General features: G+C 60.0%; 2 protein-coding genes across 2 annotated transcripts in view; one reads left to right on the top strand and one right to left on the bottom strand.

Annotated features, from left to right (window-relative positions):
* The window catches only part of LOC135886760 (von Willebrand factor A domain-containing protein 5A-like), a 29,055-nt gene extending 24,041 nt beyond the window's left edge, over positions 1-5,014 (bottom strand). Inside the window, 4 exon segments of the mRNA XM_065414542.1 lie at positions 2,445-2,465; positions 2,595-2,799; positions 4,607-4,809; positions 4,972-5,014. Of these exon segments, the coding sequence (XP_065270614.1) occupies positions 2,445-2,465; positions 2,595-2,799; positions 4,607-4,809; positions 4,972-5,011 (469 nt within the window). The 5' untranslated portion in view covers positions 5,012-5,014.
* Positions 5,015-13,466: 8,452 nt separating this feature from the next.
* On the top strand, positions 13,467-25,054 carry LOC135886817 (von Willebrand factor A domain-containing protein 5A-like). Its single transcript, XM_065414605.1, has 17 exons — positions 13,467-13,506; positions 13,776-13,978; positions 15,983-16,205; positions 16,648-16,820; positions 17,292-17,406; positions 18,108-18,280; positions 18,427-18,515; positions 18,705-18,849; positions 20,046-20,125; positions 20,231-20,345; positions 20,546-20,710; positions 21,039-21,142; positions 21,486-21,694; positions 22,746-22,991; positions 23,723-23,859; positions 24,413-24,539; positions 24,975-25,054. Exons 1-17 carry the CDS (start codon positions 13,467-13,469, stop codon positions 25,052-25,054), a joined length of 2,424 nt encoding a protein of 807 aa, XP_065270677.1.
* Positions 25,055-26,980: the final 1,926 nt, after the last annotated feature.

Below are 26,980 nucleotides of genomic sequence, written 5' to 3' on the forward strand. Positions count from 1 at the left end.
CTAACAAAATCATCAAAAGCACAGGACTTGGTGGTGGAGGGTGACTTCAACTTGACATCAGACATTCTCTGTTGGGAAACTAACACAGCAGGGCACAGATTATCCAACAAGTTATTGGAATGTATTGGAGACAATTTTTTATTTCAGAAAGTGGAGAAAGCTACTAGTGGGGAGGCTGTTCTATATTTGATTTTGACAAAGAGGGAGGAACTGGTTGAGAATCTGAAAGTGGAAGGTAGCTTGGGTGAAAGTAATCATGAAATGGTAGAGTTCATGATTCTAAGGAATGGTAGGAGGGAGAACAGCAAAATAAAGACAATGGATTTCAAGAAGGCAGACTTAAGAAACTCAGGGAGTTGGCAGATAAGGTCCCATGGGAAGTGAGTCTAAAGGGAAAAACAACTGGAGTCAGTTGGCAGTTTTTCAAAGAGACAGTATTAAGGGCACAAGAGGAAACTATCCCACTGCATAGGAAAGATAGGAAGTATGGCAAGAGACTACCCTGGCGTAACCAGGAGATCTTCAGTGATCTAAAAATCAAAAGAGTCCTACAAAAAGTGGAAACTAGGTTTAATTACAAAGGATGAATATAAACAAATAACACAAGTATGTAGGGACAAAATTAGAAAGGCCAAGGCACAAAATGAAGGACAAGGTAGGCCCATTACTCAGTGAGGGGGGCAAAAGAATAACAGAAAATGTGGCAATGGCAGAGGTTCTTAATGACTTATTTGTTTCGGTTTTCACCAAGAAGGTTGGTGGTGATTGGACGTCTAACATAGTGAATACCAGGGAAAATGAGGTAGGATCAGAAGAGGCTAAAATAGGGAAAGAACAAGTTAAAAATTACTTAGACAAATTAGATGTCTTCAAGTCACCAGGGCCTGATGAAATGCATCCTAGAATACTCCAGGAGCTGACTGAGGAGATACCTGAGCCATTAGCAATTATCTTTGCAAAGTCATGGAAGATGGGAGAGATGAAAAGGATAAATCTAGTGCCTATCTTTAAAAAGAGAAATAAGGACAACCTGGGAAATTACAGACCAGTCAGCTTAACTTCTGTACCCGGAAAGATAACGGAGCAAATAATTACACAATCAATTGCAAACACCTAGAAGATAATAAGGTGATAAGTAACAGTCACCATGGATTTGTCAAAAACAAATTGTGTCAAACCAACGTGATAGCTTTCTTTGACAGGGAAACAAGCCTTGTGGATAGGGGGAAGGGGTAGATGTGGTATATCTTGCCTTTAGTAAAGCTTTTGATGCTGTCTCCCATAACCTTCTTTTAAACAAACTAGGGATACGCAACCTAGATGGAGCTACTATAAGGTGGGTGGAAAACTGTTCCCAGAGAGTAGTTATCAGTGGTTCACAGTCATGCTGGAAGGGCATAACGAGTGGGGTCCCAAATGGATCAGTTCTGGGTCCAGTTCTGTTCAATATCTTCATCAATGATTTAGATAATGGCATAGAGAGTACACTTATAAAGTTTGCGGAAGACACCAAGACGCGAGGGGTTGCAAGTGCTTTGGAGGATAGGATTAAAATTCAAAATGATCTGGACAAACTGGAGAAATGGTCTGAAGGACAAATGCAAAGTACTCCACTTAGGAAGGAACAATGGGTTGCACACATACAGAATGGGAAATGACTGCCTAGGAAGAAGTACTGCGGAAAGGGATCTGGGAGTCACAGTGGATCACAAGGTAAATATGAGTCAACAATGTAACACTGCTGCAAAAAAAGCGAACATCATTCTGGGCTATATTAGCAGGAGTGTTGTAAGCAAGACACGAGAAGTAATTCTTCCTCTCTACTTTGCTCTGATTAGGCCTCAACTGGACTATTGTGTCACATTTCAGGAAGGACGTGGACAAATTGGAGAGAGTCCAGAGAAGAGCAACAAAAATGATTAAAGTTCTAGAAAACATGACTTATGAGGGAAGATTGAAAACACTGGGTTTGTTTAGTCTGGAGAAGAGAAGACTGAGAGGGGACATGATAACAGTTTTCAAGTATGTAAAAGATTGTTACAAGGAGGAGGAAGAAAAATTGTTTTTCTTAACCTCTGAGGATAGGACAAGAAGCAATGGACTTAAATTGCAGCAAGGGTGATTTAGGTTGAACATTAGGAAAAACTTCCTATCTGGGTGGTTCAACACTGGAATAAATTGCCTAGAGAGGTTGTGGAATCTCCATCATTGGCGATTTCTAAGAGCAGATTAGACAAACACCTGTCAGGAATGGTTTAGATAATTAATCCTGCCACGAGTGCAGGGGACTGGACTAGATGACCTTGCGAGGTCCCTTCCAGTCCTATGATTCTATGGGGGGAATGCTATTGAGAGGCATGGGGGGATGCTGGGAGGTCAGGAGAGGGCCGGGGGGGGGGTCACCTACCCTGGGGCAGGGATTGCAGGGCTGGGGTGGCGCTTACCATGGGGCACATAGTACTGGCCTATGGGTCTATGAGGGTCCATGTGGGTCTTTCCCTGTGGGGTACGTAGCAGGGGCTAGGGAACTTCGGAGGGTTACAGGCTGTGGGATCATTCACTGTAGGGTGCGCAGTGGGGGTGTTGGGGACTACGAGTCTCACCAGGCAGGCTAACGTAGCGGGCGGCTCCATCGGGCTCCAGCGGCAGCTCGCAGACGTAGCGCAGGGTCAGCGCCGCCTCCTCCCCGGGGGGCAGGTTACCCAGGGAGCAGCTGAAAACGTCGCCCCCAGTCCCCTCCTGCTGCAGCAAGAACGAGCTCTGCCCCCCGGCCAGCGCGTCCCCGTACAGCTCTTGTGCCTGCTGGAGAGACAGGGTCATCCCAAGATCCCCCTGGCCCCTGAGATCCCCCTGCCCTACCCCCCGGCCAGCACATCCTCATACAGGTTACTTCTGGGGGAATTCTGCACCACTGGGTAGGTGCAGAATTCATGTCTGGCACAGAATTCCCCCCCCCCCGTCCCTCCCAAGAAGTGCTGCAGTTCCACCTTTCACCCTCCAGAGGCCGCTGTGGCACCAGAGCAGTCAGGAATTGGTTGCGTTAATCACAGCACCCTGCCCGCAGAGCCAGGTTAGGACAGAGTGGGGCACACAGGGCTGCGGGGGGGGGGGGAGGCACAGAGAGGGGTTCAGAAGGGCTGGTGGGGGCAGAGACTGGGCTGTGGGCTCAGGAGCTAGTGGGGTGAGTGACACCATTGAGCCAGGGACTGAATGGGAGGGGGGCTGCAGGGCCACACGGGAACAGGGGGGTAGGAGGGTGCAAAGCCCAGGGCCGGCTTTAGGAAGTGTGGGGCCCGATTCTAATAGTTTCGACGGGGCCCCGGCAGGGATGACTCACCTGGCGACACTCCGGGTCTTTGGCAGCACTTCGGCGGCAGGTCCTTCACTCGCTCCGAGTCTTCGGCGGCACTGAAGGACCCACCGCCGAAGTGCCGCTGAAAACCCGGAGCCACTGGTTGAGTAAAAATTAAAAAGGCACCTAAGTCAGCGCGGGGCCCTCTTAGGTGCGGGGCCCGATTGGGGGGAATTGGCCTAAATCCGGCCCTGGCAGGGCCACACGGGAACAGTGGAAGGGGGCTGCAGGGCCAGACGGGAACAGGGGAAGGAGGATGCAGTGACACACAGGGATGGGGGAGAAGGCTGCAGAGATTGATGGAGGATATGGAGACAGGGGCAGATGTGCCTGACTGAATGGGAAAGGGTCTGCATGGGGGAGGCTCCCTAACTCCCTAACAATCCCTCCCCCCCAAAAAACCTGTTCCATACTTCTCCCACCCACACCCAACAATCCTCGAGGTTCACTCCAGACTCCTTTCCGCTCCCTCAACTCCTCCATTACCCCTGACTCCCCCAAACCTTTGCGCTGCTTCTGAGGGGGGGCAGGAAATCCGGTTCTATATTGTAGTTTAAATGAATTCTTACACAAAGTTCTGTATGAATAGGTCTAGAAAGGAATCTATTCTTGGAAAAAAATTACCAGAATCTTTTTTTTGGTCTGTGTTGTTACAGACGTACTTGCTGACACTAGTTTGAAATGAATTACCAAAATAATGGAAACTGGCGTGATTACACTGTGTTATTTTGACAAAAAAATGCAGAATTTTAAAATATTGCGCACAGAATTTTAAGTTTTTTGGTGCCTAATTCCCCCAGGGGTAACAACTCCTGCACCTCCTGGAGAGACAGGATCAGCCCGAGATCTACCTATCCCATGAGATCCCCCTGCCAGCGTGTCCCCGTACTGCTGCTGCACCTGCTGGAAGAGACGGGGTCACCCCGAGAACCCCTGCCCCCCGACATTCCCCTGACCCTGGCCAACACAGCCCCCTACAGCTCCTGCGTATGCCAGGAGAGACGGGAAAGGGGTCACACCGAGATCCCCCTTCCCCCGACATCCCCCTTCCCTGCCCCCTGGCCAGCGTGTCAGTATATAGCTCCTGCGCCTGCTGGGAGAGATGGGGTCACTGCGAGGTCCCCCTGCCTCCCAGCCTGTGGGTACCCGTACAGCTCCTGTGCCTGCCGGGAGAGAAGGGGTCACCCTGAGATCCCCCCCAGCCCTGCCCCCCTGGTACCATCTCTCCCCCACGGGATCCCTGCCCCCCAGTACCTGTTTCTTCTCGCGGAGCTGGGCCTCGATGCAGGCGCCCCCCAGGCGGGCCTGGAAGGCGTAGACGGCCGCCTCGGCATCCACAGGGAACACGAACACGGCCTCCACGGGCCCCGGCTCATCGTTCCTGTAGAGCAGCTCGCAGCCCACGTCCGCCACGAAGCCTCGGATCAGCACCGTCAGTGAGCCGCTGCGCAGGGGCACTGGGGGAAAGGGGATGTCAGCCACAGGCCCCTCTGACCCCCATGGGCGATGGGGGAGGGGGACATCAGCAATGGGCCCCCCACAGACTCCCCACCATGGGCTCCGGGGCAGGGGGACGTCAGCCATGGCACCGCCGCCTCCCCCACCCCGCCCTGACTCACCCGGCTCGTTGGAACTGTTCAGGAGGCCGCAGCTCGTCATCTTATTCCGGGGTCGGAGATCTGTGCGGGGAAAGGGTGTGCGGTGAGATACAGGGTTCCCATGGAAACTGATGGGCACAGGGTGTGTCCCCCAGCAACGGCTCTGAGACCCCATCCCCTACTCCCTGCTCAGCCAAGTCCTGTGGCAGGGAATCCCACAGGCTCTCAGGCCTAGCTTAGAGATCAGAGTGACGTCTCCTCTCGGGCCCCCCCGGGCTCCCCCTCCCTGCACACGGGGCCAGCCCCCAACAAGTAGGGGCAGGCAGGGACCTGGGCACAGCTGGGAGCTGGATGGAGAAATGTGTGTGTGTGTGGGGGTAATGGGGATGGATGGACAGACGGACGGGAGGGGCGTGGGGATGGATGTTTGGATGGAGGGAATGGCTGGGGGCCTGGGGAGGGGTGGAGAAATGTAGGGGAGCGTCACGGGGCCTTGGGCGTCTGCTGCAGGTGGTGTGGGGGGGAATGCCCCCGCTTGCCCAGAGTGGGATGGATACACCCCGTCATCAGGGCTCTCAGCCAGGCCAGACAAACACAATCAGGGACTACCGACCCCCCCACATGGCCCCAGCCCCCAGCAGGGACTGGGGTATGGCTGAGAGATGGAAATGTAGGGGGGATGGATGGACAGATGGAAGGAGGGGAGTGGGGATGGAGGGAGGGAGATGTGTGGGTGGGGATGCACAGATGGAAGAGGGAATTGGAGAGGCACGGGGGGGGAGTGAGGACAGACAGATGGATGGAAGTGGGGATTGCACAGACAGACGGAAGTGGGGTTGGACAGGCGTGGGTGTGAGGATGGACAGACAGATGGATGGAAAGGGGGTCTGACAGGTGTGGGGGGGTAAGGATGGACAGATGGATAGAAGGCGGGGTGAGGACAGAGACGGAAGGGGGGTTGGAGAGAGTGGGGGGTGAGGATGGACAGTCGGATGGAAGGGGGGTCGGACAGAGCAGAGGGTGAGGATGGACAGACGAATGTAAGAGTAGGGTGACCAAATGTCCCGATTTTATAGGGACAGTCAGAGGTGAAAGTAAGCCAGTTTGCCGTACCCGGGTGGCCCGACTTCCCCAGGGGGCAATTTAAAGGGCCTGGGGCTCCCCGCTTTGCCTCCAGCATTTATAATGGTGTTAAATATATAAAAAAGTGTTTTTATTTTATAAGGGGGGGGGTCTCACTCAAAGACTTGCTATGTGAAAGGGGTCACCAGTAAAAAAGTTTGAGGCCACTGCCATAACTCAAACAGGAGGAAGGTCATTGTGTAGACAGGCCTTTGGTGCTGGGGGTGGGGACCATCTCTGGAATAAAGTAGTGTGACACTCTACACCCCGGGGGAGTGCCCTGTAACCCTCATATTCATCATTTGTATATAGTTGTGATATTGCATATAAAGCGGGCTTTGTAAAGTATCATGGGAAAGGTTATGATCTGCTGAAACCCACTGTTCCATCTAAATATGTGTATCACTAATGCATATGAAGTTATGAGGATTGTGTTGCATGGTTGTCACTAAAACATGCTGTGGGTTTGGGAATCTCCAAAGCACCTTGGCCATTTGGATGTATGATTCCCATTCAGATACCTGGGAACCAGACGCCCAGCCCCCCAGCAGCTTGGGAACCTCCGGCCCCGCCTGGAGCGAGGACATAGTGGCGTTGTAATGTGACAGGGAAGCAGCAAACACTCTCCCCCCCGGCTCACACAGCCCCCCCCCCCCCCCCAGCGCTTTGCCTGGCTGCTTCTGTCTGTGCGCTGACGCCGACAGCCGTGTGGGCTCCGGCAGCCAAGTCTCCTGTGCTGAGCCCCAGCGGCTGTTGGGCCAGGCCTTGATGCTGCCAGCCCAGGGCATTGAAATTGGAAGGAAGAATTCTAGAGAGAAAAGACTGGGGGAGATTTTCCAGGCTCAGATCAGATGGCAGCCGGGTGCCCAGCTACCCCAGATAGTCTAGAGAGACGGGGGTTGTTATCCTGATGTGTAACAGCGATAAACCCAGGGGAGCTGGTGCCCAGCCCAGGCCTAGGGGTGGGCCAAACCCGCACCTCTGAGCCCAGGAACAGGGTCGGGGCAGGCAGAATCTAGGCTCTTTGTAGATCGCCAGGCAGAAAGCTCCATGAAGATGAAGTTCAAGGTTCGGGGTGGTGCCTGTCCCTGCGGGGTAAGAAATATCCCATGGCTGGTGCTGGGATCCCCACAGCACGTGGTGCAGACCCCAGAGACTCCCCGTCCCCATGACACTGAAAAGAAACACAAACCCATTCAGCCAGGAAACGCAGAGCATGGCCCCCGAATGCCCTTAACTCTGCCCGGGGCCGGCACAGGATCTTACGATTCAGACAGAGGTGCCCAAATCCCACTTCCAGCTCTGACCCATGTTCAGGCTCCACTGGCGTTCCCCAAACCCCGCTCAGCTGCTGCCGAGCCCTGTGAACTCCCTGTCAGGGTCCCTACAGCACCTCCATTTCTGCCCCAGGACCTGCACCTCCGGCGGGTGCCCAGGCTCTCGGCCCCACATCCGGCCCCGGGGGAGGCTCCAAGCCGCTGTCGCGATGCCGGATCCAGTGGCTGTGCTCTGAGCTCCGGCTGTCTCCTTATGGCTTGTACCCCAGGGGTTCGGTCACTCGCCCCAGTTCAGCTCCCCGCCCTGCTGGCTGGGGAGAGAGACCGGGAGTGTGGGCCTCTCACCTGGCTGCAGCGCCCGAACCCAGAGCTCCGGACTAACCCGTGGAGGCTCCAGCCGGAGCTGTTTCACTCTGGATCATAACTCACTAGTCAGGGGATGGGTTCCTGCTCTCCCGCCCCCGGGGAGCTCTGAGGCACCAGGCTCTAGTGTCACTCGCTCACTCTCTGGCCCAACGGCTCCTCTTAGCCATTCCCTATGGCAACTTCCGGGGCAACACCCGCAGCTCAGCGGTCGGCGCGCTCTCCTTCTTGGAAGCTCCCGAGGGACACCCACAGCTCATTCCCCCGCTGCTTTCCCCTCAGCCTTTCTGGGTCCCCACTCTGGCTTTGCCAGCTCAGATGCCCTCCTCCCAGGCAGGTAGAAACCACAGACTCCACTCCATAGCCCCAAACATGCCTCCCTTGGATCCGGGAGTGACTGCAGAACACGTCCCTGCAGCCCTTGTCTGCTCGCAGCTCCTGGGCTTTCCATGGGCCCCTGCTGTTCCCAGCCAGCTGAGCTGTGAGAGCGGGGAGTTGCCCCGAGTGTGACTGCCGCTTCCTGAGTTTGCAGAGAGCCTGAGCCCATTGCTCCAAGAGGCGGGCCATGAGTCCCAAAGGGATGTGCTTGGTGAGTCTTACTCGGGATAGGAAGGTGGGAGGGAAGGGAGCATGTGCCAATGAGTCTGAAATGAAATGTGTCAGAAATAGCAACAAATAAATAAATAAACAATACAAATCAGTTTTATCCCCCAGGGTTTTGTTTCACATTCTGTCTGACAAATGACAGCTGAGAGGCAATGAGGCCAGTGCAGCCTGGGGATCGACACTGAGATTTTTAGTGTCATCAAACAGATTTCTGGGGGGAAACTCTGGGTGAGTTTGCTGCCCACCCAGGGCTTGGCTTTGGGGCCCCCTAGGGTGCACATGACGGGGGTCTTGCATGTCTGGCAGGTCGGACCCTCCTCTAATTTTTTACATGTATGTGCAGAATGAATTTTGTTATGTGCAGCAATATGGAAGTGATGTGTGGTGGGGGTGGGGCCCAGGGGTTCGGAGTGTGGGAGGGGGCTCAGGGCTGGGGCAGAGGGTTGGGATGTGGGCTCTGGCTGGGGGTGCAGGCTCTGGGGATGAGTTTGGGTGAGGTAGGGGGCTCGTGGTAGTGGCAGAATGTTGAGGTGTGGGATAAGATGAGAGCTCTGGCTGGGGGTGTGGGTTCCGGGGGTGGGACTTTCCCGATATCCACCTGCAGCGCTGACTCGGCTTTTTTTTGTTTGTTTTTTTTGCATCCCCCCCTATGTGTCCCGATATTTTCTTTCCCTCATCTGGTCACCCTAGGTGGAGACTGCCCTGGGGAGAGAGGTCTCCCCCCAGCCCTCTCTCCTTGCAGCAGCTCGGGACCGGGCCGAGGGAGAGGCACCTCTCCGTGGCAGCTCCTGCGCGGCCCTTGGTAGCCAGCTGCACGGCCGTGCAGCTTAGAGGGAACTTAGGTCTCTGGAGCCCCTCTTGGTCATGGCAGCTCTGGCGTTCCTCACCCCCGCCCGGCACCCTTAGATCCCTGCTCCTCAATGGAGACTCCCCATGGGCTCAGAGCCGGGTTCCTGCTGCTGGAGAACCCAGCCCTCTGCCGGCCTTTCACTCCCACCAGGCTCAGGCCGGCCGGTTCCGTGGCAGGGAGCAGGAGCCCCCAGCTGTGGCCAGGGCTGGACTTCGCAGTCTCAGGGCGGGGGGTTCATGGCGGCCCCAGGTGAAGGTAAATAGCAGCACCCCCCCACTTGGAACGGCCACTCTGCAAACCTCTTCTGTTCTCTGCAGGGTGACACCCTAGCTGGGTGAACAACCCCCCAGTGACCCACCTGGGTTCCCTGCAGCTCGGCACTGCTCCAGGGCCCCCCCACCAGGGGCTGGGGATAGAACCCAGGAGTCCTGTCTCCATGCCCCCCCGGCTTAACCCACTAGTCCCCATTCCCCACCCAGAGCCAGGGATAGAACCCAGGAGTCCTGGCTCCCAGCCTCCCCCCTCTCTAACCGCTAGCTCCTCCCCTGCGCTCTGACCGAACCCCCACCCTTCCTTCTGTCTGTCCATCCATCCTCAGCCCCCCACATGCTCTGTCCATCCCCACTTCCCTCCTTCCATCTGTCCGTCCGTCCATACATCCCCATACACCGCCCTCTACATTTCTCCACCCATCCCCCATCGCTGGCTGGCACCGTGTGCGGGGAGGGGGGCCCCAAAAGGAGCCATCACTGTGATCTCTGAGCTAGGCCCCGTAAGCCTGTGGGACTCCCTGCCACAGGACTTGGCTGAGCAGGGGGGTGGGGCTGGAGTCTCGGAGCCATTGCTGGGGGTGGGGCACCCTGTGCCTGTCAGTTTTTATAGGAACCCTGTATCTCACCCCCCTTCTGCTGCACAGAACCCCCGACCCTGGAGCTGAGATGACGCAGGTCGGACCCTCCTCGGGGAAGGCAGCGCGGCTGGGATGGACAGTGGGCCTGCCAGTGAAATGGCCCCCAGAGGGCAGCAAAGGGTCAGGAAGGAGCGAGGGGCAGTTTGGTGACACCCTCAGCCCCAATTCAGTGTGTGTGGGTGTGTGTGTGTGTGTGTGGGGGGCAGTTTGCAGACACGCCCTAGCACAGTGGTTCTCAACCAGGGGTACATCTACCACTGGGGATACACAGAGATCTTCCAGGGGCTACCTCAACTCATCTAGAGATTTGTCTAATTTTACAACAGGCGACATAAAAAGCACCAGCGAAGTCGGTACAAACGAACATTTCATACAGCCAATGCCTTGTTTATACTGCTCTGTACACTGTACACTGAAATGTCCGTACGAGATTTATATTCCGATCGATTGATTTTCTAATTGTCTGGTAAAAGGGCACAGGGCAGCCATTGGGGAGTCACAGTGTGCTGGGGCACGTTTGCATTTTAATGTCTGATTTTGCAAGTAAGTGGTTTTTAAGTGAGGTGAAATTTGGGGGTACGCCAGACACACCAGACTCCTGAAAGGGGGTACAGCGGTCTGGAAAGGCTGAGCGCCACTGCACCGGCACATGGCGGGCTGTGTGGGGTGAAGGGTTTGCAGATGGTCTCTGGCTCCCGCCGGGGGGGTGGAGGAGGGACTTTGCAGACGGCCCCTGGTTTGCAGTAGCTGAGGGTGGGGAGTTTGCAGACGCTCCCCGGAGGGGGGCGGAGCTAGTTTCCCTTCCAGCTGACTCAAGGCTTCGCTACCCGGGACCGAGAGGGAAGGTACCAGAGGTGCGGATCGGCCCCCCCAGAGCACCCCCGCCTGAGGTCCATGGACCGCCCTGGTCCTGCCCCATGGGTCCACGGTCCCCTTCATCCTCTCTGGGTCCACGGGCTCCCCTTTCTCTGGGAACTGCCTCCCTCCTGTGTCCCGGGGTCCCCCCTCACCCCCAGCCCCCGGACTTGGGGCTTTGCCCCTGCAGAGTTTCCCGTCCCTGGAAGTGGGGACCCTGTGTGCTGGGGCAGGTTGGGGGAGGTTGGAGGGAGGTACCCCTAAACCTTCCTGGTTCCAACCCATCCTCCCACCTTTTTGTTCCTTTACGGACTTCTCCCTGCATGGATCTCCCGGTGCCCATCCCCGTGGCACCCGGCCAGGTCTGTCCTGCTCCCCACGGGCTCGGGGGGCTGCTGGGGTCCTGTTCCCCGCTCAGACCTCACCCCCCGGCAGAGTGACTCAGCCTCGGGCGCTCTGCCAGAAGCAGCTGCAGCAGCGAGAGCCGCAGTTGGTGAATTGCTGTAGCTTTCACACCGACTCCCTTTCTCCGGCCTGGGAACTAGGTGTCAGAGTTAAATCCCAGGGACAAAGAACCAGCCTCCCTTCCCCGCCAGAGCCTTTCCCGGGGCCTCCGCCATTTCCTGGTCTGTGGTGCTTACCCCAGAGCAGGCGAAGAGGCGCCTGGCTCCCGGCTATGAATACCTGCTCCGTTGGGTTGCGGCAGGTAGCAGGCCCTGCTGTGGCACCGGCCCGGGGCTAGGGGTGGCAGGCAGATGAGATTGCACTGGAGGGAAGGTGCATATTTCTGGGTGTGGGTAACTAGCCATTGGCACAGCTCACCCGGGGCTGTGTGGTGGATCCTCCATTACGGCCAGCGTTTGATGCGAGACGGTGGGGGTTGGGCTTCAGTTTCCCCAGGAGTTCATTCCAGGCGCTGCTGGGAATGCAGGTTACCTGGGTGATCCCAACATTCCCGTCCGACCTCGGATCTGGGAATTCTCCAGCTGGCCCAGCGGCGGCGAGGTAACATGGGGCCCCGAGAGCGGGGTCTGGAGCAATGTTACCTCTAATTTTTTACATGTATGTGCAGAATGAATTTTGTTATGTGCAGCAATATGGAGGTGATGTGTGGTGGGGGTGGGGCCCAGGGGTTCGGAGTGTGGGAGGGGGCTCAGGGCTGGGGCAGAGGGTTGGGGTGTGGGCTCTGGCTGGGGGTGCAGGCTCTGGGGTGGGGCTGGGGATGAGTTTGGTTGAGGGAGGGGGCTCAGGGCTGGGGCAGAGAGTTGAGGTGTGGGCTCTGGCTGGGGGTGCAGGCTCTGGGGTGGGGCCGGGGAAGAGGAGTTTGGGTGATGGAGGGGGCTCAGAGTTGGGGCAGAGGGTTGAGGTGTGGGATGAGATGAGGGCTCCGGCTGGGGGTGTGGGTTCCGGGGTGGGGCCGGGGATGAGGGGTTTGGGGTGAAGACTGCCCTGGGGAGAGAGGTCTCCCCCCAGCCCTCTCTCCCTGCAGCAGCTCGGGACCGGGCCGAGGGAGAGGCACCTCTCCGTGGCAGCTCCTGCGCGGCCCTTGGTAGCCAGCTGCACGGCTGTGCAGCTTAGAGGGAACTTAGGTCTCTGGAGCCCCTCTTGGTCATGGCAGCTCTGGCGTTCCTCACCCCCGCCCGGCACCCTTAGATCCCTGCTCCTCAATGGAGACTCCCCATGGGCTCAGAGCCGGGTTCCTGCTGCTGGAGAACCCAGCCCTCTGCCGGCCTTTCACTCCCACCAGGCTCAGGCCGGCCGGTTCCGTGGCAGGGAGCAGGAGCCCCCAGCTGTGGCCAGGGCTGGACTTCGCAGTCTCAGGGCGGGGGGTTCATGGCGGCCCCAGGTGAAGGTAAATAGCAGCACCCCCCACTTGGAACGGCCACTCTGCAAACCTCTTCTGTTCTCTGCAGGGTGACACCCTAGCTGGGTGAACAACCCCCCAGTGACCCACCTGGGTTCCCTGCAGCTCGGCACTGCTCCAGGGCCCCCCCACCGGGGCTGGGGATAGAACCCAGGAGTCCTGTCTCCATGCCCCCCCGGCTTAACCCACTAGTCCCCACTCCCTGCCCAGAGCCAGGGATAGAACCCAGGAGTCCTGGCTCTCAGCCTCCCCCCACTCTAACCGCCAGCTCCTTCCCTGCACTCTGTCCGAACCCCCACCCTTCCTTCTGTCTGTCCATCCATCCTCAGCCCCCCACGTGCTCTGTCCATCCCCACTTCCCTCCTTCCATCTGTCCGTCCGTCCATACATCCCTATACACCGCCCTCTACATTTCTCCACACATCCTCCATCGCTGGCTGGCACCGTGTGCGGGGAGGGGGGCCCCAAGAGGAGCCATCACTGTGATCTCTGAGCTAGGCCCCGTAAGCCTGTGGGACTCCCTGCCGCAGGACTTGGCTGAGCAGGGAGGTGGGGCTGGAGTCTCGGAGCCATTGCTGGGGGTGGGGCACCCTGTGCCTGTCAGTTTTTATAGGAACCCCGTATCTCACCCCCCTTCCCCTGCACAGATCCCCCGATCCCGGACCTGAGATGACGCAGTGCGGCCTCCTGACCGGCTCCAACAAGCCGGGTGAGTCAGGGCTGGGGGTCGGGAATTGGGGCTGCAAGGGGGAGGGTGGCCCCATGGCTGACATGGCCCCTCCCCCGGTGCCCATGGGGGGTTTGTGGGGGGCCGTGGCTGAAGTCCCCCTCCCCCAGTGCCCATGGGTTATGTGGGGGCCCCGTAGATTACACCCCCCTCCTCCGGCGCCGATGGGGGTCTGTGGGGTCCCATAGCTGACACCCCCCTCTCCCAGCGCCCATGGGGGGCCCCCTGGCTGATGACCCTGTTCCCCCCAGTGCCACTGCGCAGCGGTTCGGTGACGGTGCTGATCCGAGGCTTTGTTGCGGACGTGGGCTGCGAGCTGCTCTACAGGAACGAGGAGCCGGGGCCAGTGGAGGCCGTGTTCATGTTCCCTGTGGATGCCGAGGCGGCCGTCTACTCCTTCCAGGCCCGCCTGGGGGGCACCTGCATCCAGGCCCAGCTCCACGAGAAGAAACAGGTACCGGGGGGCATGGGTCCCGGGGGGAGAGAGGCGGGTTATGGGTGGGACTGGGGGGGATCTTGGGGTGACCCATCTCTCCAGCAGGCACAGGAGCTGTATGGGGATTCGCGGGCAGGGGGCTGTCGGGAGGTGGGGGATGTTGGTGTGACCCCATCTCTCCCTGCTGGAGCTGTATGGGGGGCAGGGGAGGGGGATGACGGGGTGACCCCGTCTCTCCCCACAGGAGCTGTACGGGGGTAGGGGAGGGGGATGTCGGGGTGTCCCGCTGTCTGGAGCGGCTCACAAGTGAGAGTGCCAGTCTCAGGGCCGAGTATCAGAAAACAGGACAGACGCCCCTAACTGCTGGACGTCTCTATCCTGGGGTTTCATGTGGCCAGCGCCCAACGTGAGCTCCTGGCTCCCCACAGAGCCCCGGCCAGCCCCCTCTCCAGCCCCTCCACCCCTAGGCCAGGCTGGACGTTGGGACGGGAGGGTAGTAAAAGCCCAGATCACCTCCCGTCAGGTTTCTTCCAAACTCAAAAGGTGGGTCACTCCCCACCGGTCTGTGGGCGCTCTGGCTCTCCCCAAAGACAGCGTTGCAGCCACGTTCTCTAGCAAACGACTAAAGGTTTGTTAGCCAAGAGGAAGAAATGAGCTGTGGAGAGGTTCAAGCAGGTAAAATACGGGCCAGGTGAGTCACGGTTTGCAGAGCAAGCGAGAGCAGAGGCGGAGGGATTTGCCAGTGGTCCCCTAAGGCTCTCCGGGTTCCCTAGAAGGGCTCTGGGGATTTCTGCCCCGTTGCTCGGGATTCCCCTGGCAGAAGCCGTCCGGGCAGAGATACAGGATCGCTCCCCGGAGCCCAGCTTAGGGCTCATTGCCCGCAGGGCCGTCCGGCAAGTGTGCCCATCACAGCCTGGCTCTGGAGGTTTTCCATGGTCAACCCATGCTGTGATGTGAGCATGTTTCTTCGTGTGCAGTGCCCAGGCCCAGGGACTGGGCAGTGACACAGGATGGGTTTAGTTTCTTCGATTCCGTGCAGTTTGCACATCAGACATCTCCTCTTCTTGGCACCCAAACAGTCTTTAGATCTGAGGCTGAGAACAGGGAGGGCAGTCCCAGGAAACACATTGGTAAAACAAAACCATTGGGTTGCTGTGAACTGTTCTCCTGTACGAGTGAGCCAGTACCTTCCTTCTCTGACATTCACACCCAAGCAAGTTCTACAGAGACTCTGGTCTGAGCTGGCCTGTTAGTGACACAGGGGGCAGGAGGATCTCGAAGGGTAGGGGGATTTTGGGGAGCAGGGGGATCTTGAGGTGACCCCGTCTCCCCTGGCAAGCGCAGGAGCTGTATGGGGACGTGCGGGCTGGGGGAAAGGGGATTTTGGGGAGCAGGGGCATCTTGGGGTGACCCCGTCTCTCCGGCAGGCGCAGGACCTGTTAGTCCTGGGGGAATTCTGTGCCAAAAAATAAAAAATTCAGTGCACAATATTTTAAAATTCTACAAAATTCTGCATATTTTATTTGTCAAAATAACACAATATAATCATGTCAGTTTCAATTATTTTGGTAATTTATTTCAAAATACCTGTCAGCGATGGTGTCTGTAACTAGGCATATTCATACAGAACTTTGAGTAATAATTCATTTAAATTTCAATACAGAACTGTATTTCCTGAACCTGTGAGAAGCAGTGCAAAGGCTTGGGGGAGTCGGGTAACTGCAGCACTTCTGGGCCAGAATGTATTTTCTGTGGCGGAAAAGAATTCTGCACCAGACATGAATGCTGCGCTTGAGCAGTGGTGCAGAATTCCCCCAGGAGTAACCTGTACAGGGATGCACTGGCTGGGGGTTAGGGCAGGGGGATGTCAGGGGGCAGGGGGATCTTGGGGTGACCCTGTCTATCTGGCAGGCCCAGGAGCTGTATGGGAACGTGCTGGCCGGGGGGCAGGGCAGGGCACTGTCTGGGGTAGGAGGCTGTTGGGGATAGTGGGATCTCAGGGTGACCCTGTCTCTCTGGCAGGCGCAGGAGCTGTACGGGGACGCGCTGGCCGGGGGCCAGAGCTCGTTCCTGCTGCAGCAGGAGGGGACCGGGGGTGACGTTTTCAGCTGCTCCCTGGGTAACCTGCCCCCCGGGGAGGAGGCGGCGCTGACCCTGCGCTACGTCTGCGAGCTGCCGCTGGAGCCCGATGGAGCCGCCCGCTACGTGCTGCCGGCCGTGCTGCGTCCCCGCTACACGCCCCATGGTGAGATCCACAGATCCCCCTGTGTCCCCCATTTGCCCCACAGTGAGACCCACATATCCCCTGCTCTTCCCCATGCGCCCCACAGTGGGACCCATAGTCCGCAGCTCCCCCATTACATACCCCACAGTCAGTGACCCCACAGCCCGTAGCCCCCCCGAGACCCCCTAGCCCCTGCTACGTATCCCACATGGACCCTCAGCCCCATAACACCCCCTAGGCCACTACTATGTGCCCCACAGTAAGTGCCCCCCCAGCCCCACAATCCCTGCTCCAGGGTATGTGACCCCCCCAGCCACCCCCAAATCCCCCACTATGCCAGCCCCTCAGGTGCTCCCCGATATCCCCCCATGCCTTCCAATATCCCATACCCCCATCTTCCCCTGCTATGCCAGCCCCCAGGACCCTCCCGCTCTCTCAGCCCACACCCCATGTCTCTCTGCAGGGTGGGACGGGGAGGACGTCACCCAGGGGGTCCCGCGAGTCCCCCAGGGGGAGCTGCCCTACACCCTGAACCTGAGCGTCACGCTGCAGTCGCCCCACGGCATCGACCACGTGCTCTCCAACTGCCCCCTCACCCCCCTGAGCTATACGGCCGGGAACCAGACCACCGCCCAGGTAAGGGCTCACCTGGACACCTGGGTCTCAGTCATCCCCGCTGGGAGGGTCAGTGTGGGGGAGGTGCTGGGGGATTTGGGCCGGGGCAGGTTCCAGGAGACCATCTGGCTGTGGCTCCTGGGAGCGGTATGCAGGGGGGTGGGAGCTCTGGGGCGGGGCAGGGGGGTTGGTCCCAGAAGGTGTGTGTGTGGGTCAATTGCCCGAGTTCTCTGGGGAAGAACTTGCGGGGCTGAGACCAGCCCGTGGGGGTGAAATCCCGGGCGTTCGATGGGCCCTTGGTTCTCTTCACTTTCTGGGAGTTTCCTGCTCCTTGATTTTCAGTGGGAGAAAATGGGGGGCGGGGCGGGAAAATGTGACCCCCAAATTGGAAAGATTTAGCCAAACAAAAGTCAGAAATTTGCAGTGTTTGCTCCAGGAAGAGCCAAGTCCCCTAGGAGCCAAGGGGAGGTGATGGTGTCTGTCGCCCCCCAGGTGTCACTATCCGAGGCCCCCCCGTGGGACCGGGACGTGGAGCTGCTGGTGTATTACGCGGAGCCGCACAAACCCAGCGCGGTGCTGGAGGCTGGAATGCCCGGAGTGGAGCCAGGTGAGGGCCCCTGCACCCTGCTGCCCCTGGGCAGGGGGGTGTCTATGGGGTGGGGTAGGAGTGTGCTGGGCTGTGATGTGGGATCGGGGGGCATGGGGCAATAAGGGGGATAGTAGGGGAATGGGGGGTGCTAGGGCTAGGTTCTCAGAGCGGTGCTGGGGGAATCAGGGCAAGCGAGGGTTGGGGGATGGGATTGGGGGGGTCTCAGCGGAGCTGGAGGTGGGAAGGTGGGGTGTCAACAGGTGGACACTGGGGCTCACTGCAGGTTTGGGAGGGCAGGGGCTGGGGGTGGTGAGGGACGTAAGGGGAGGGCAGGGGAAGGACAGAGGAGTGGGGGAGGTACTCAGGGGAAGATGGGGTTGTGGGGGGCTGGGGGTGGTTGGGGATCTGGGGAGTGGGTGGTGTGGGGGGAGGGACGGGTGGGGGTGGGGCTCTGGGGCAGTCGGGGGGCGCTGAGGGGCTGGGGATGGTGGGGGATCTATGGGGAGGGCAGAGTTGGGGGTGGGGCTCTGGGATAGTCGGGGGACGGTGGGGGGCTGGGGCTGGGGGCGGTGGGGGATCTATGGGGAGGGCAGCATGGGGGAGGGGGAAGGGACATGGGTGGGGCTCTGGGGCAGTCAGGGGGGCCTGGGAGCTCTCGCAGGCTCACAGGGCTTGTCCCCATGCCCCCCCCATTTGGGACTGGCCCCATCTCCCCGTAGGCTCCCTGATGGGCGACCCAGCCGTGATGGTGACCCTGCTGCCCAGCCTGCCCGAGGTGGTGCCAGGCCAGAGCTTGGCCGGGGAGTTCATCTTCCTGCTGGACCGCTCCAGCAGCATGGGGTGCCCCATGGACAGACTAGACCACTCCCGCCAGCGCATCGACTGCGCCAAGGTACGGCCAGGCGGGAGGCCACACTAGATGGGCCTGTGGAGGGGAGCAGCTCAGGCTGGCTGGGCCTGGGGGGGCAGAGCCGAGTAGGGGAGCAGCTCAGGCTGGCTGGACATGGGCGTTGACTCCTTCCATTTGTCTGTCCCCAGGAGACCCTGGTCCTGCTGTTGAAGAGTTTGCCCCTGGGCTGTTATTTCAACATCTATGGCTTTGGGTCTTGGTTCGAGTCCTTCTACCCGTGAGTCCAGGACGGGGCATGTTGCTGGCTGGGTTAGGGATCAGGGCAGGCTGGGGTCGGGGGCAGGGCTGGCAGGCGGTGGAGGTGGCTGGGGTCGGGATGTTTTTGGGTTGGGGGCAGGGCTGGCTAGGGACGGGGTGTCCCCGGCTCCAGCTGTCCCGGCCCCTGACCCCTCGGCGCCCCCCACAGGCAGAGCGTGGGATACACCCAACAGACCATGGCCGAGTCCCTGCAGCGCGTCCAGCAGCTCCAGGCCGACCTGGGGGGCACAGAGATCTTGGCGCCGCTACGAGCCATTTACCACAGCCCCTGCCTGGATGGGCACCCGCGCCAGGTATCGGGGCAGCCGCAGGGCATCCCGGGGGCTCGGAGAGGGGCTGGGGACCAGGGGGGCAGCCGTGGGGTGTCCCGGGGTTCAGAAAGGGGCTGGGGGAGCCGAGGAGGGTTGGGGGGTGTCCGAAGGAAATGGGGCTGGGGTGGGGAATAAACTGAGACTTTCAGGCCAGAAGGGACCATCCTGATCATCTTGTCTGGCCCCAGCCCCTCACCCCACCCAGTGACAGCCCCTTGACAGGCCCAGCCCCTGGGGCTGAGTCACCAAACCCCTAAGCCCTGAGGTACAGACGTAGGGTCACAGAGTCCCCCCAATTACTCCAGGGCCCTGGCTGCTGAGGGTGACGAACCCCCCAGCGTCTCTGCCCATCTGATGCAGGAAAGTCCCTTTCCCACCCCCCACCCCACATGTGGAGGTCAGTGAGCCCCGAGCGTGGGGCTGAGACCCCCTAGCCAGCCCTTGGGAAGGATTCTCTGCAGTAACTCTGAGCCCCCGCCCCCCACCTAGTGCCCTGTCCCAAGCCGGGGGGTGTTTGCCCCCAGCTGTTGCCATGGGTCATGCACCATCGCAGGCCCCTCCGTGCCTGGCCTCCCTGCCATGGCTCACGCCCCCTGCTCCCCTCGGGAGGCTGCTTATGAACTTCCTGGACTTGGAGAGGGGCTGGGAGCCCTGGGGGCAGCTGATGGGGGCTTTGGGGGCGTGGGGGGCTCGGAGTGGGACGGGGGCTGATGCCCCTGGCGGTGTAAGTGGGGCATGTCGGGCAGGAGCTGGGGGGGCACCTCTGTATAGAGCTGGGGGCAGCTCTGGGTGCTGCGCCCAGCTCTGGGGGGCGCCCTGCAGCCAGGGGGCAGGGAGGGCAAGTGGGGGGGGGGGTCAGGAGGGAGCTCCCAGAAAGGTGCCCACAGCAGTTGGGTGGGTTAGTGTCTCCGGGGGCTGGGGAAGAGGTGACAGGTGGATGTTAGGGGTCACAGTTAGAGATGGGGAGAAGGTCAGGGGTCCCCGTCTGTCAGCCCCCCCCAGGGGAGAGCTCTGGGACAGGAGGAAGAGGGCTATGCGGGGGGTCTCATGGGGCCGGGGGTCTCTGGGAGGGGGGTCAGTGGGGCAGGCTCTCTGGGGGCTGCCCCCATTCCCAGGGGTAGGGGGTGTCTGCGGGGGATTTGGGGTCCCCGGCTCTGACAGCGTCTCTCCCCCTCCAGCTGTTCGTGTTCACAGACGGGGAGGTGGGGAACACCCAGGACGTCATCACCGAGGTGCAGCGTCACCAGGGGGCCCACAGGTAACAGGGCGCTCTTCTAACCCTGCCCCCCAGCGCCCCCCAAGTGAACCCCAACTCTGCCCCCTCTTCAACTGCTCTCACCCCCCGGACTCTGCCCTCCTGCAGGTGCTTCTCCTTCGGCATCGGGGAAGGGGCCTCCACAGCTCTGATCAAAGGCATCGCCTGGGCAGCAGGGGGCAGCGCCGAGTTCATCACAGGCCAGGACCGCATGCAGCCCAAGGTGAGAACCCAGGAGTCCGGGCTCCTCCATCCCTCTCCTGCGCTAACCCTCCAGACCCCACTCCCCTCCCAGAGATGGGAGAGAACCCAGCAGTCTGGGCTCCTCCCCGACCCTGTTCTAACCCACCAGCCCCTACTCCTCTCCTAGACCAGGGATAGGACCCAAGCCTCCTGGTCCCAGAGTGCCGGTCTCTCCCCCAGGCCCTGCAGTCTCTGAAGCGGGCCCTGCAGCCGGCCGTGACTGGGATCTCGCTGAGCTGGGATCTGCCACCCGGGATGGAGGCGGCGCTGCTGGGCTGGGGTCCTGAGGTGATCTTCCCTGGGCAGCGGTGCCTCATCTACGCCCAGCTCCACGGGCAGCCCCAGGTGAGAGAGCAACCCCCCCCCGGACACCCCCAGGGCTCAGGGTCAGTGACTGAGCCTGGAACCTCCCACCCCCTCCTGGGTGATAACTCTGACCCCTAACGATGGCCTTTGGACTGGGGGTCTCTGTGCTACCCCAACTGAGTTGATCTCAGTCAGGATCATTAACTCCAGACCCTACTGATGGCCATTAGGCTGACTAGGCAGCCCCCCCAACTGCTGTTAATCAGGCGTATTTACCCCCTTTGTTCTGTAACCTGGGTCTGGGGGGGTCCCCGGGCATCTTCTCCCCCCTCGCACTCCACCTCTGACCCCCTTTCTCTGCCTGCAGCCCCCAGACACTGCCATGGGGGGCGTCACCCTGCAGTACCGCATCCAGGACCAGACCTACAAGGAGACGCTGCAGTTCCCCCTGCAGCCACAGGATGGAGACAGGTGACAGCAACGCTCCTGTGGCCCCCATTACCCCCAGGTATCTGGGTCCTGCCCCTCCCCCCCATCCCCATCCCCAACAGGAATGGGAGGGGACCTGCCTCAGCTCACAGAGGGAAACAGAAGTCCTGGCTCCCAGCCCCCCTGCTGTAACCACTAGAAGCTTATGCCCAAATAAATCTGTTAGTCTTTAAGGTGCCACCAGACTCCTTGTTGTTTTCACTAGAAGCCAGGAGTCCTGGCTCCCTCCACCCATACACTATCCCACTAGCCCCTGCTCCCCTTCCTGCATGGCTGGAACCCAGGCGTCCGGGGCTCACCCCGTGACTCTCTGTCCCCGGCACAGGCTGCCCGTTCACCGGCTGGCAGCCAAGTCGCTGCTGCTGGAGCTGGAGGGGGCCATGGACACCGGGTCGGAGGGGGATCGGCGCCGGGTGCTGGAGACCAGCCTGAGCTCGGGGGTCGTCTGCTCCCTCACGGCCTATGTGGGGGTGGACACAGAGCGGACGCAGCCGGTGCAGGGGCCGCTGGTGAGATGGGGCATCCCGCTCACAGGTAACCCTGGAGGGGTTGGGGGGGGCCCTCGGGTGGGAGGGAGAACCTGGGGCCGGGGGGGGCAGCATGTGGGTGGGGGGCTCGGGTGGGAGGGGGAACCTGGGGCCGGGGGGGGCAGCATGTGGGTGGGGGGCTCGGGTGGGAGGGGGAACCTGGGGCCGGGGGGGGCAGCATGTGGGTGGGGGGCTCGGGTGGGAGGGGGAACCTGGGGCTGGGCAGGGGGGTGGTGGAACCTGCCACTGGCAGGGGAATTCCAGGAAGGATCCCAGCAGGGTGAATCCCAGTTGGTGGAGGGGCACCTGGATGCATGGGGAGGCATCATGGATATGGGCTAATGTCCCTTTGCCCCTCTCCTTGCCCCAGCTATCATGTGGCTCTGCTGGCCCCACCCTGCCCCCCAGGGTGACCCCAGTCTCCCCGGCGCTGGCCAGGTGAGATGGGGGAGCAGCCTGCGGGGCCTGGCCATTCCAAGCTGGGAGAGTGGGGCCTCTGGGGTGGACAGGTGGGCATATGGACAGACCCGGAACCGGAGACCCAAACAGATGGGGGCAGAGACCGAGAATCAGATAGATGGACCCAGATGGGGAGATGGAGACAGACAAACAGACCCTGTGAGACAGGCAGACTGACCCAGACAGAGGCAGGGACCAGAGGGGCGGGCGCATCGCTGGCATGAGCAGGCCTGGCTAGCGGGGGCCTCTCGTCCCCCAGTGTCCTGCCCTCATCCATGGGGCGCAGCACCCCCCCCCCTGCATCCCTTGGGGCTGGAAGAGGTGTCCCAGCTGGGGGGAAGTTGCAGGGGAGGGGCTGGATCTGGGGGGTCCCAGCCCAGAGCCTGGGAGGGGATCCTGACTCTGAGGGAGCTAAGGGGAGGGGAGGATGGGGCTGTGTGTGTGTGTGGGTCCCAGCTGGGGGGCAGGGAGGAGAGGTCCTACCGGCGTGTTGGCTCTGGGTGCTGGGTGGGGGAGGATTTCGCTTCCCTCCCTTAGCTTGTCTCTGTCTGTCTGCATGTCCATCTGTCTGTCTCTCTCTCTGACCATCTGCTCCCTAGAGTTCGATTTGATGGCAGGACATTTGCCGTACATTTTCCCTTGCCTGGACGAAGGCAACCAACGCTCCATCACCTTGCGCAATGTGGTGGCTGTGGAGCACGTGAACCACTGCGTAAAGCGGCGCCTCCCTCGGACGTGCCTGTTCTGGCTCTGCTGCCTCCCAGAGTTCATCTGGGGGAGCCTCCGACGCGAGGGCAAGAAGTCCTGCATACACGGCGCCCCGCCGGAGACCGCACCCCAGGAAGGTGAGGGGGGCAGGGGCTGGCAGTCAGGACTCGGGGCGGGCGGCAAACACCAGGATGACGCTTCATCGGGTCAGAGACAGACGTGCCCTGACGGTACCGGAGCTGGGCAAATGTTTAACAGCTACATAGAAAGTGAAGGAACTTCCTGGGCAAAACACTGGTGTGACGCTTGGGGAGGGGGAATCCGCAGCTGTTTTTTTTTTTAAGTGTCGTGATGCAAATTATCTTGCAACAAAATAAATAAAAAATAAGGAAACTCACAGGCAAAAACTCTGCCCCATAACCCTGGAACAGGCATAGCTATAATATTGTTTAGCGTCTGTAACATCCCATTTTCCCCACACCCTTAGATGCTTGTGTGTTTCCCCAGACATAGGTTTGTATCACAGGTTGTGGTGTGGGATGGTCCCGGGGTCAGATTGTATTTGAGAAACACCCTGGAGTTTTGGGATTAATGGCGGGGGCTGGGACATTCACAGGGGCCCAAGGAGGTTGGGTGCCTAACTAAAGTTAATTGTCATCCCATGGGTGCAGGAAGGGGCATAGTTCAGGGTGCCCACGGAGGGGTTAACGGTGCTGAGAAGCAGGTAAAGGACACCCATGGATGGGGCAGGGTTAAGGATGCTCATGGGGGGGCACAGTTAAGGTTGTAGGCTGTCCCTTAGCCTGGACAGGCCATGTCACTGTTCTGTAACGATGTCCCAGCCCCATCTCCTCACATCTCTCCCTAGAGCGGGCACCGGAGGAGTCTCCCTTGCTGAGGCTGGTGTCTCTTCAGAATGCTGATGGCTCGTGGGACCTGGACCCCCGGCTGGCTGCCGCACTGGGGGTGAGCGAGACCGATGCCAGAGGGAGGATGCCCATTGAGGTGAGTGCGGGAGGGGACAGGGACAGAGACAGAGGAGAGGCGGGGAGAGATGGGGCTCAGGTGCCATGAGTTGAGCCTGTTCTCTGCTCCCAGATGAGACTGGGGGTGACCCAGGCTGGGGGCGGGTCTGAGGGCAACTGGATCAAAAGACCCTTGAACCTGGAGCCCAGTGGGTGAGATGGGCCCAGAGCGGGGGGCTGGGAACCCCCAAACAGGGGGTCGGAGCATTGGATCAAGAGGTTCTAGGACTGGGGGTGGGAGGGACATGGGGAGGCCCAGGCTGGGCCCCCTCTGAGGCTGTCTCCCTACCCCCGGGCATGGCATTGGGCATCTGGGTAGGGGGTCCACGGTGCTAGAGCTGGGAACTCTCTGAATCTGAGGAGGGAGCGCTGGATTGGGGGGTTCCCAGGGCAGGGGGATGGGGGGAAGTGCTCAGAAGTATGGGGGGGGTCCACAGGGCGGGGGAGGGGGCAGTGCTTGTGGGGGCAGGAGGGGTCCTCAGGGCAGGTGCTGTCTCAGGCTCTCGCTCTCCTTCCTTCCCCCCCCCCCCCAGGATGTGGCCCCCGGCGTCTGGGCCACGGTGCTGGCCGTGGTCTGGCTGCACGGCCGGGCCGCAGGGCAGCGCGACGAGTGGGAGCTGCTGGAGGCCAAGGCTGTGGTCTGGGTGCGAGGCCGAGCAGGTGAGATGGGGCTAGGGGGTTGGGGGCAGGCCCAGGGCCTCGACCGGAGAACCCTGGGCCCCATGGAAACCCCACAGCCCATAGCCCCAGCCCTGCCTCCCAGGGCCCCATAGCCCAGCCCTCGAGATCCCCTATCCGCAGTGTCTCCCTGTCCCAATCTCAGCACCCATCTGGGGTCTCCGTGCCCAGCCCCCCAGTGCCTTTACTCCCCTGTCCCCCATGCCAGTCCCCCACGCTCTGTGAGCTCTCTGGCCTTTGCCCCCAGGCCCGCCCCTGTTCCTCTGGCTGGTGTCTTCCCCCCACAGCCCTCACTACCCCACTTCCCAGGCTGGTGTCTTTCCCCCCCCCCGGCCCTCGCTACCCCATTCCTCGATTAGTGTCCCCACCCGTTTTCCTGGCTGATGTCTCCCCCCTGACGCCCCCCTCTTGTTTCAGGTCCCTGGCTGAGCGAATGCCTGGAAGCTGCCAACACTCTGCTGGGGTGCATCGTTGGCCCTGCCGTCTTTGGGCTCTGAGCCCCATTCCCACCCCCGAAGCTACCCCGGGCCTCCAACTGGGAAGCCCCAAGGGCCAGCAGGGGGCACTGGGTGTAGACCCACCTGGCCGGCCTGTGCCCAGCCTGGAGCTAACCCCCCGCTGAGATCCCACCTCTGCCACCAATTTGGATGCATCCGGCTCCTGCTGGCTGAAGAGGCGCCATGGCTGCCCCTCTGCTCCACCCCACGCTGACTCAGTGTTCAGTAACCCCCACGCCGCTCACAGCTGCCACCTCCTCTCAGGATTGTGTGGGGGAGTCCTCTGGATCGCCAGTGTCAATGTCGCACATTTATTCGCTTTTTCCCTCTATTAACAGCCCCTGCGCCCCACCCCATAGGTGGCTGCACTGACCTCGCCCTGCATGAGCCATCGAGTGTAAACCTAGGCCCATCTGCACGGAGTTCAGCTATTGGACAGACAGACTGACAGGATCTTTGCATGTCCAAACACAACTTCATTTGGTCATAATGGCAGATATCTCTGCGATAGACAGTCCGGAACGGGAACCGTAGCCCAGGGCTTTGCACGCATTATTAGAGCTGCTCACACGTTTTCCAGCTGAACACTGTTCAGTTGGCAGCTGGGATTCAGTGGGGAAGGCTGACAGGTGGAAGTGGGCAGCAGATAGAGGACGCTTGCCACGTGCTGTGTGTTGTGAATCTGTCCCCATTCACCAGCTGCTGAATTCTCTACCGAAGGAAGAAATGCTTAAAACCTGGCCATCCAACCTGACTGCCCACCTTGGGCAGCGTTGGGCTCTTCTCAGGACGTCCTGGGGCTCAAGCAAACACTGGAAGACCTCAGCTCTTTAATTCCCCAGGGAGAAAGCGTTATGTTTATCAAGGAACTGCACGAAAATAGCAAAGAAGCAAACAGTTTTCCCTCTTCGCGTTAACCAGTGTCGACCAACCTCAAACTGCTCTCACCACCTGCCTCTGTGCTGGGTCGTGTCCCTAGTGAGAAGGCAACTCAGCCAATGTAATGCACAGCCCCCAGGTCCCGTTGCTGCCCCATGCCCTGCATTGCACGGAGGCTCGGGGGGGAAGGATCAGGAGACCAGGTATTTGATCGATTGCCTTGAGCCAGCACTGGGAAGGAACGCAGCCCTTTGGCTGAGATTCCCCCCAAGGGGCAGATGGAACTCGGAGATCCTAATTCTCACGGCCCGCTATGAACAGTGGGACTTAGATGCCAGTGGTGACATCCTGGCCCCACTGAAACCAAATGGCCTTTTGCCTTCCACTCCAGCAGGTGCAAATTTCAGCCCGAGCCTTTTCAGTGGCCTTCAGATAAACTCCGTCGGCAGAAGCTGGTTGCCTAGTCCCCGTAGGCTCCTTTGGAAAGCCCCGTTACCAGCCGACTTCAGTGGCCTTCGAGGCAGGCCCTGTCTGTATACCTGAGCCTTTAGATAGAGAGAGAGAAAATCCACATGCAGAATAACACCATCAAGTCGTACGACCATCTGTACTCACACGTACGTGGCCTCACGTAGTGTAGCACAGCCAGTAATGTCTGAACACTCCAGCATGTAACACCCTGTCCGTGCCCATCTGGTCCCCGGTTCCTAGCTGCTCTGCTTGGCCCTGGGTTGGCTTTGGGTGGTAGGGACTAGAGCAGGGGCCTGGCCCATGGCGTTCCTAGGTTCTGCTCTGGTTCCTGGAGGCAGAGATGGCCTAGTGGGTCGAGCGGGGGGGGGTTCTGGGACTCAGGACTCCTGGCTTCTCCTGTGGTAAAAGTGTCACAGACACTAAACAGATGTAAACACACTGAGCAGAGCAGGAGTCACCCTCAGTCTTACAGGGCCTTAGCGGGCCAGAGTCTTTCCCACCCTTCTGCCAGGGCGAAGACTCCATGGCTAGAAGGTCCTGGCCATGTGATGGGTCTGAGCGAGTTCTTGCTCCTCC

This window comes from Emys orbicularis, chromosome 12 (genome assembly GCF_028017835.1).
Source record: "Emys orbicularis isolate rEmyOrb1 chromosome 12, rEmyOrb1.hap1, whole genome shotgun sequence".
Lineage (NCBI taxonomy): Eukaryota > Metazoa > Chordata > Testudines > Emydidae > Emys > Emys orbicularis.

Coding starts and splice junctions, on each gene's coding strand:
- LOC135886817 (XM_065414605.1), top strand. CDS start 13,467: ATGACGCAGTGCGGCCTCCTGACCGGCTCCAACAAGCCGG. Junction 13,979..15,982: donor AGCTCCACGAGAAGAAACAG/GTACCGGGGGGC, acceptor TCTCTCTGGCAG/GCGCAGGAGCTGTACGGGGA. Junction 21,143..21,485: donor CAGCCACAGGATGGAGACAG/GTGACAGCAACG, acceptor TCCCCGGCACAG/GCTGCCCGTTCACCGGCTGG.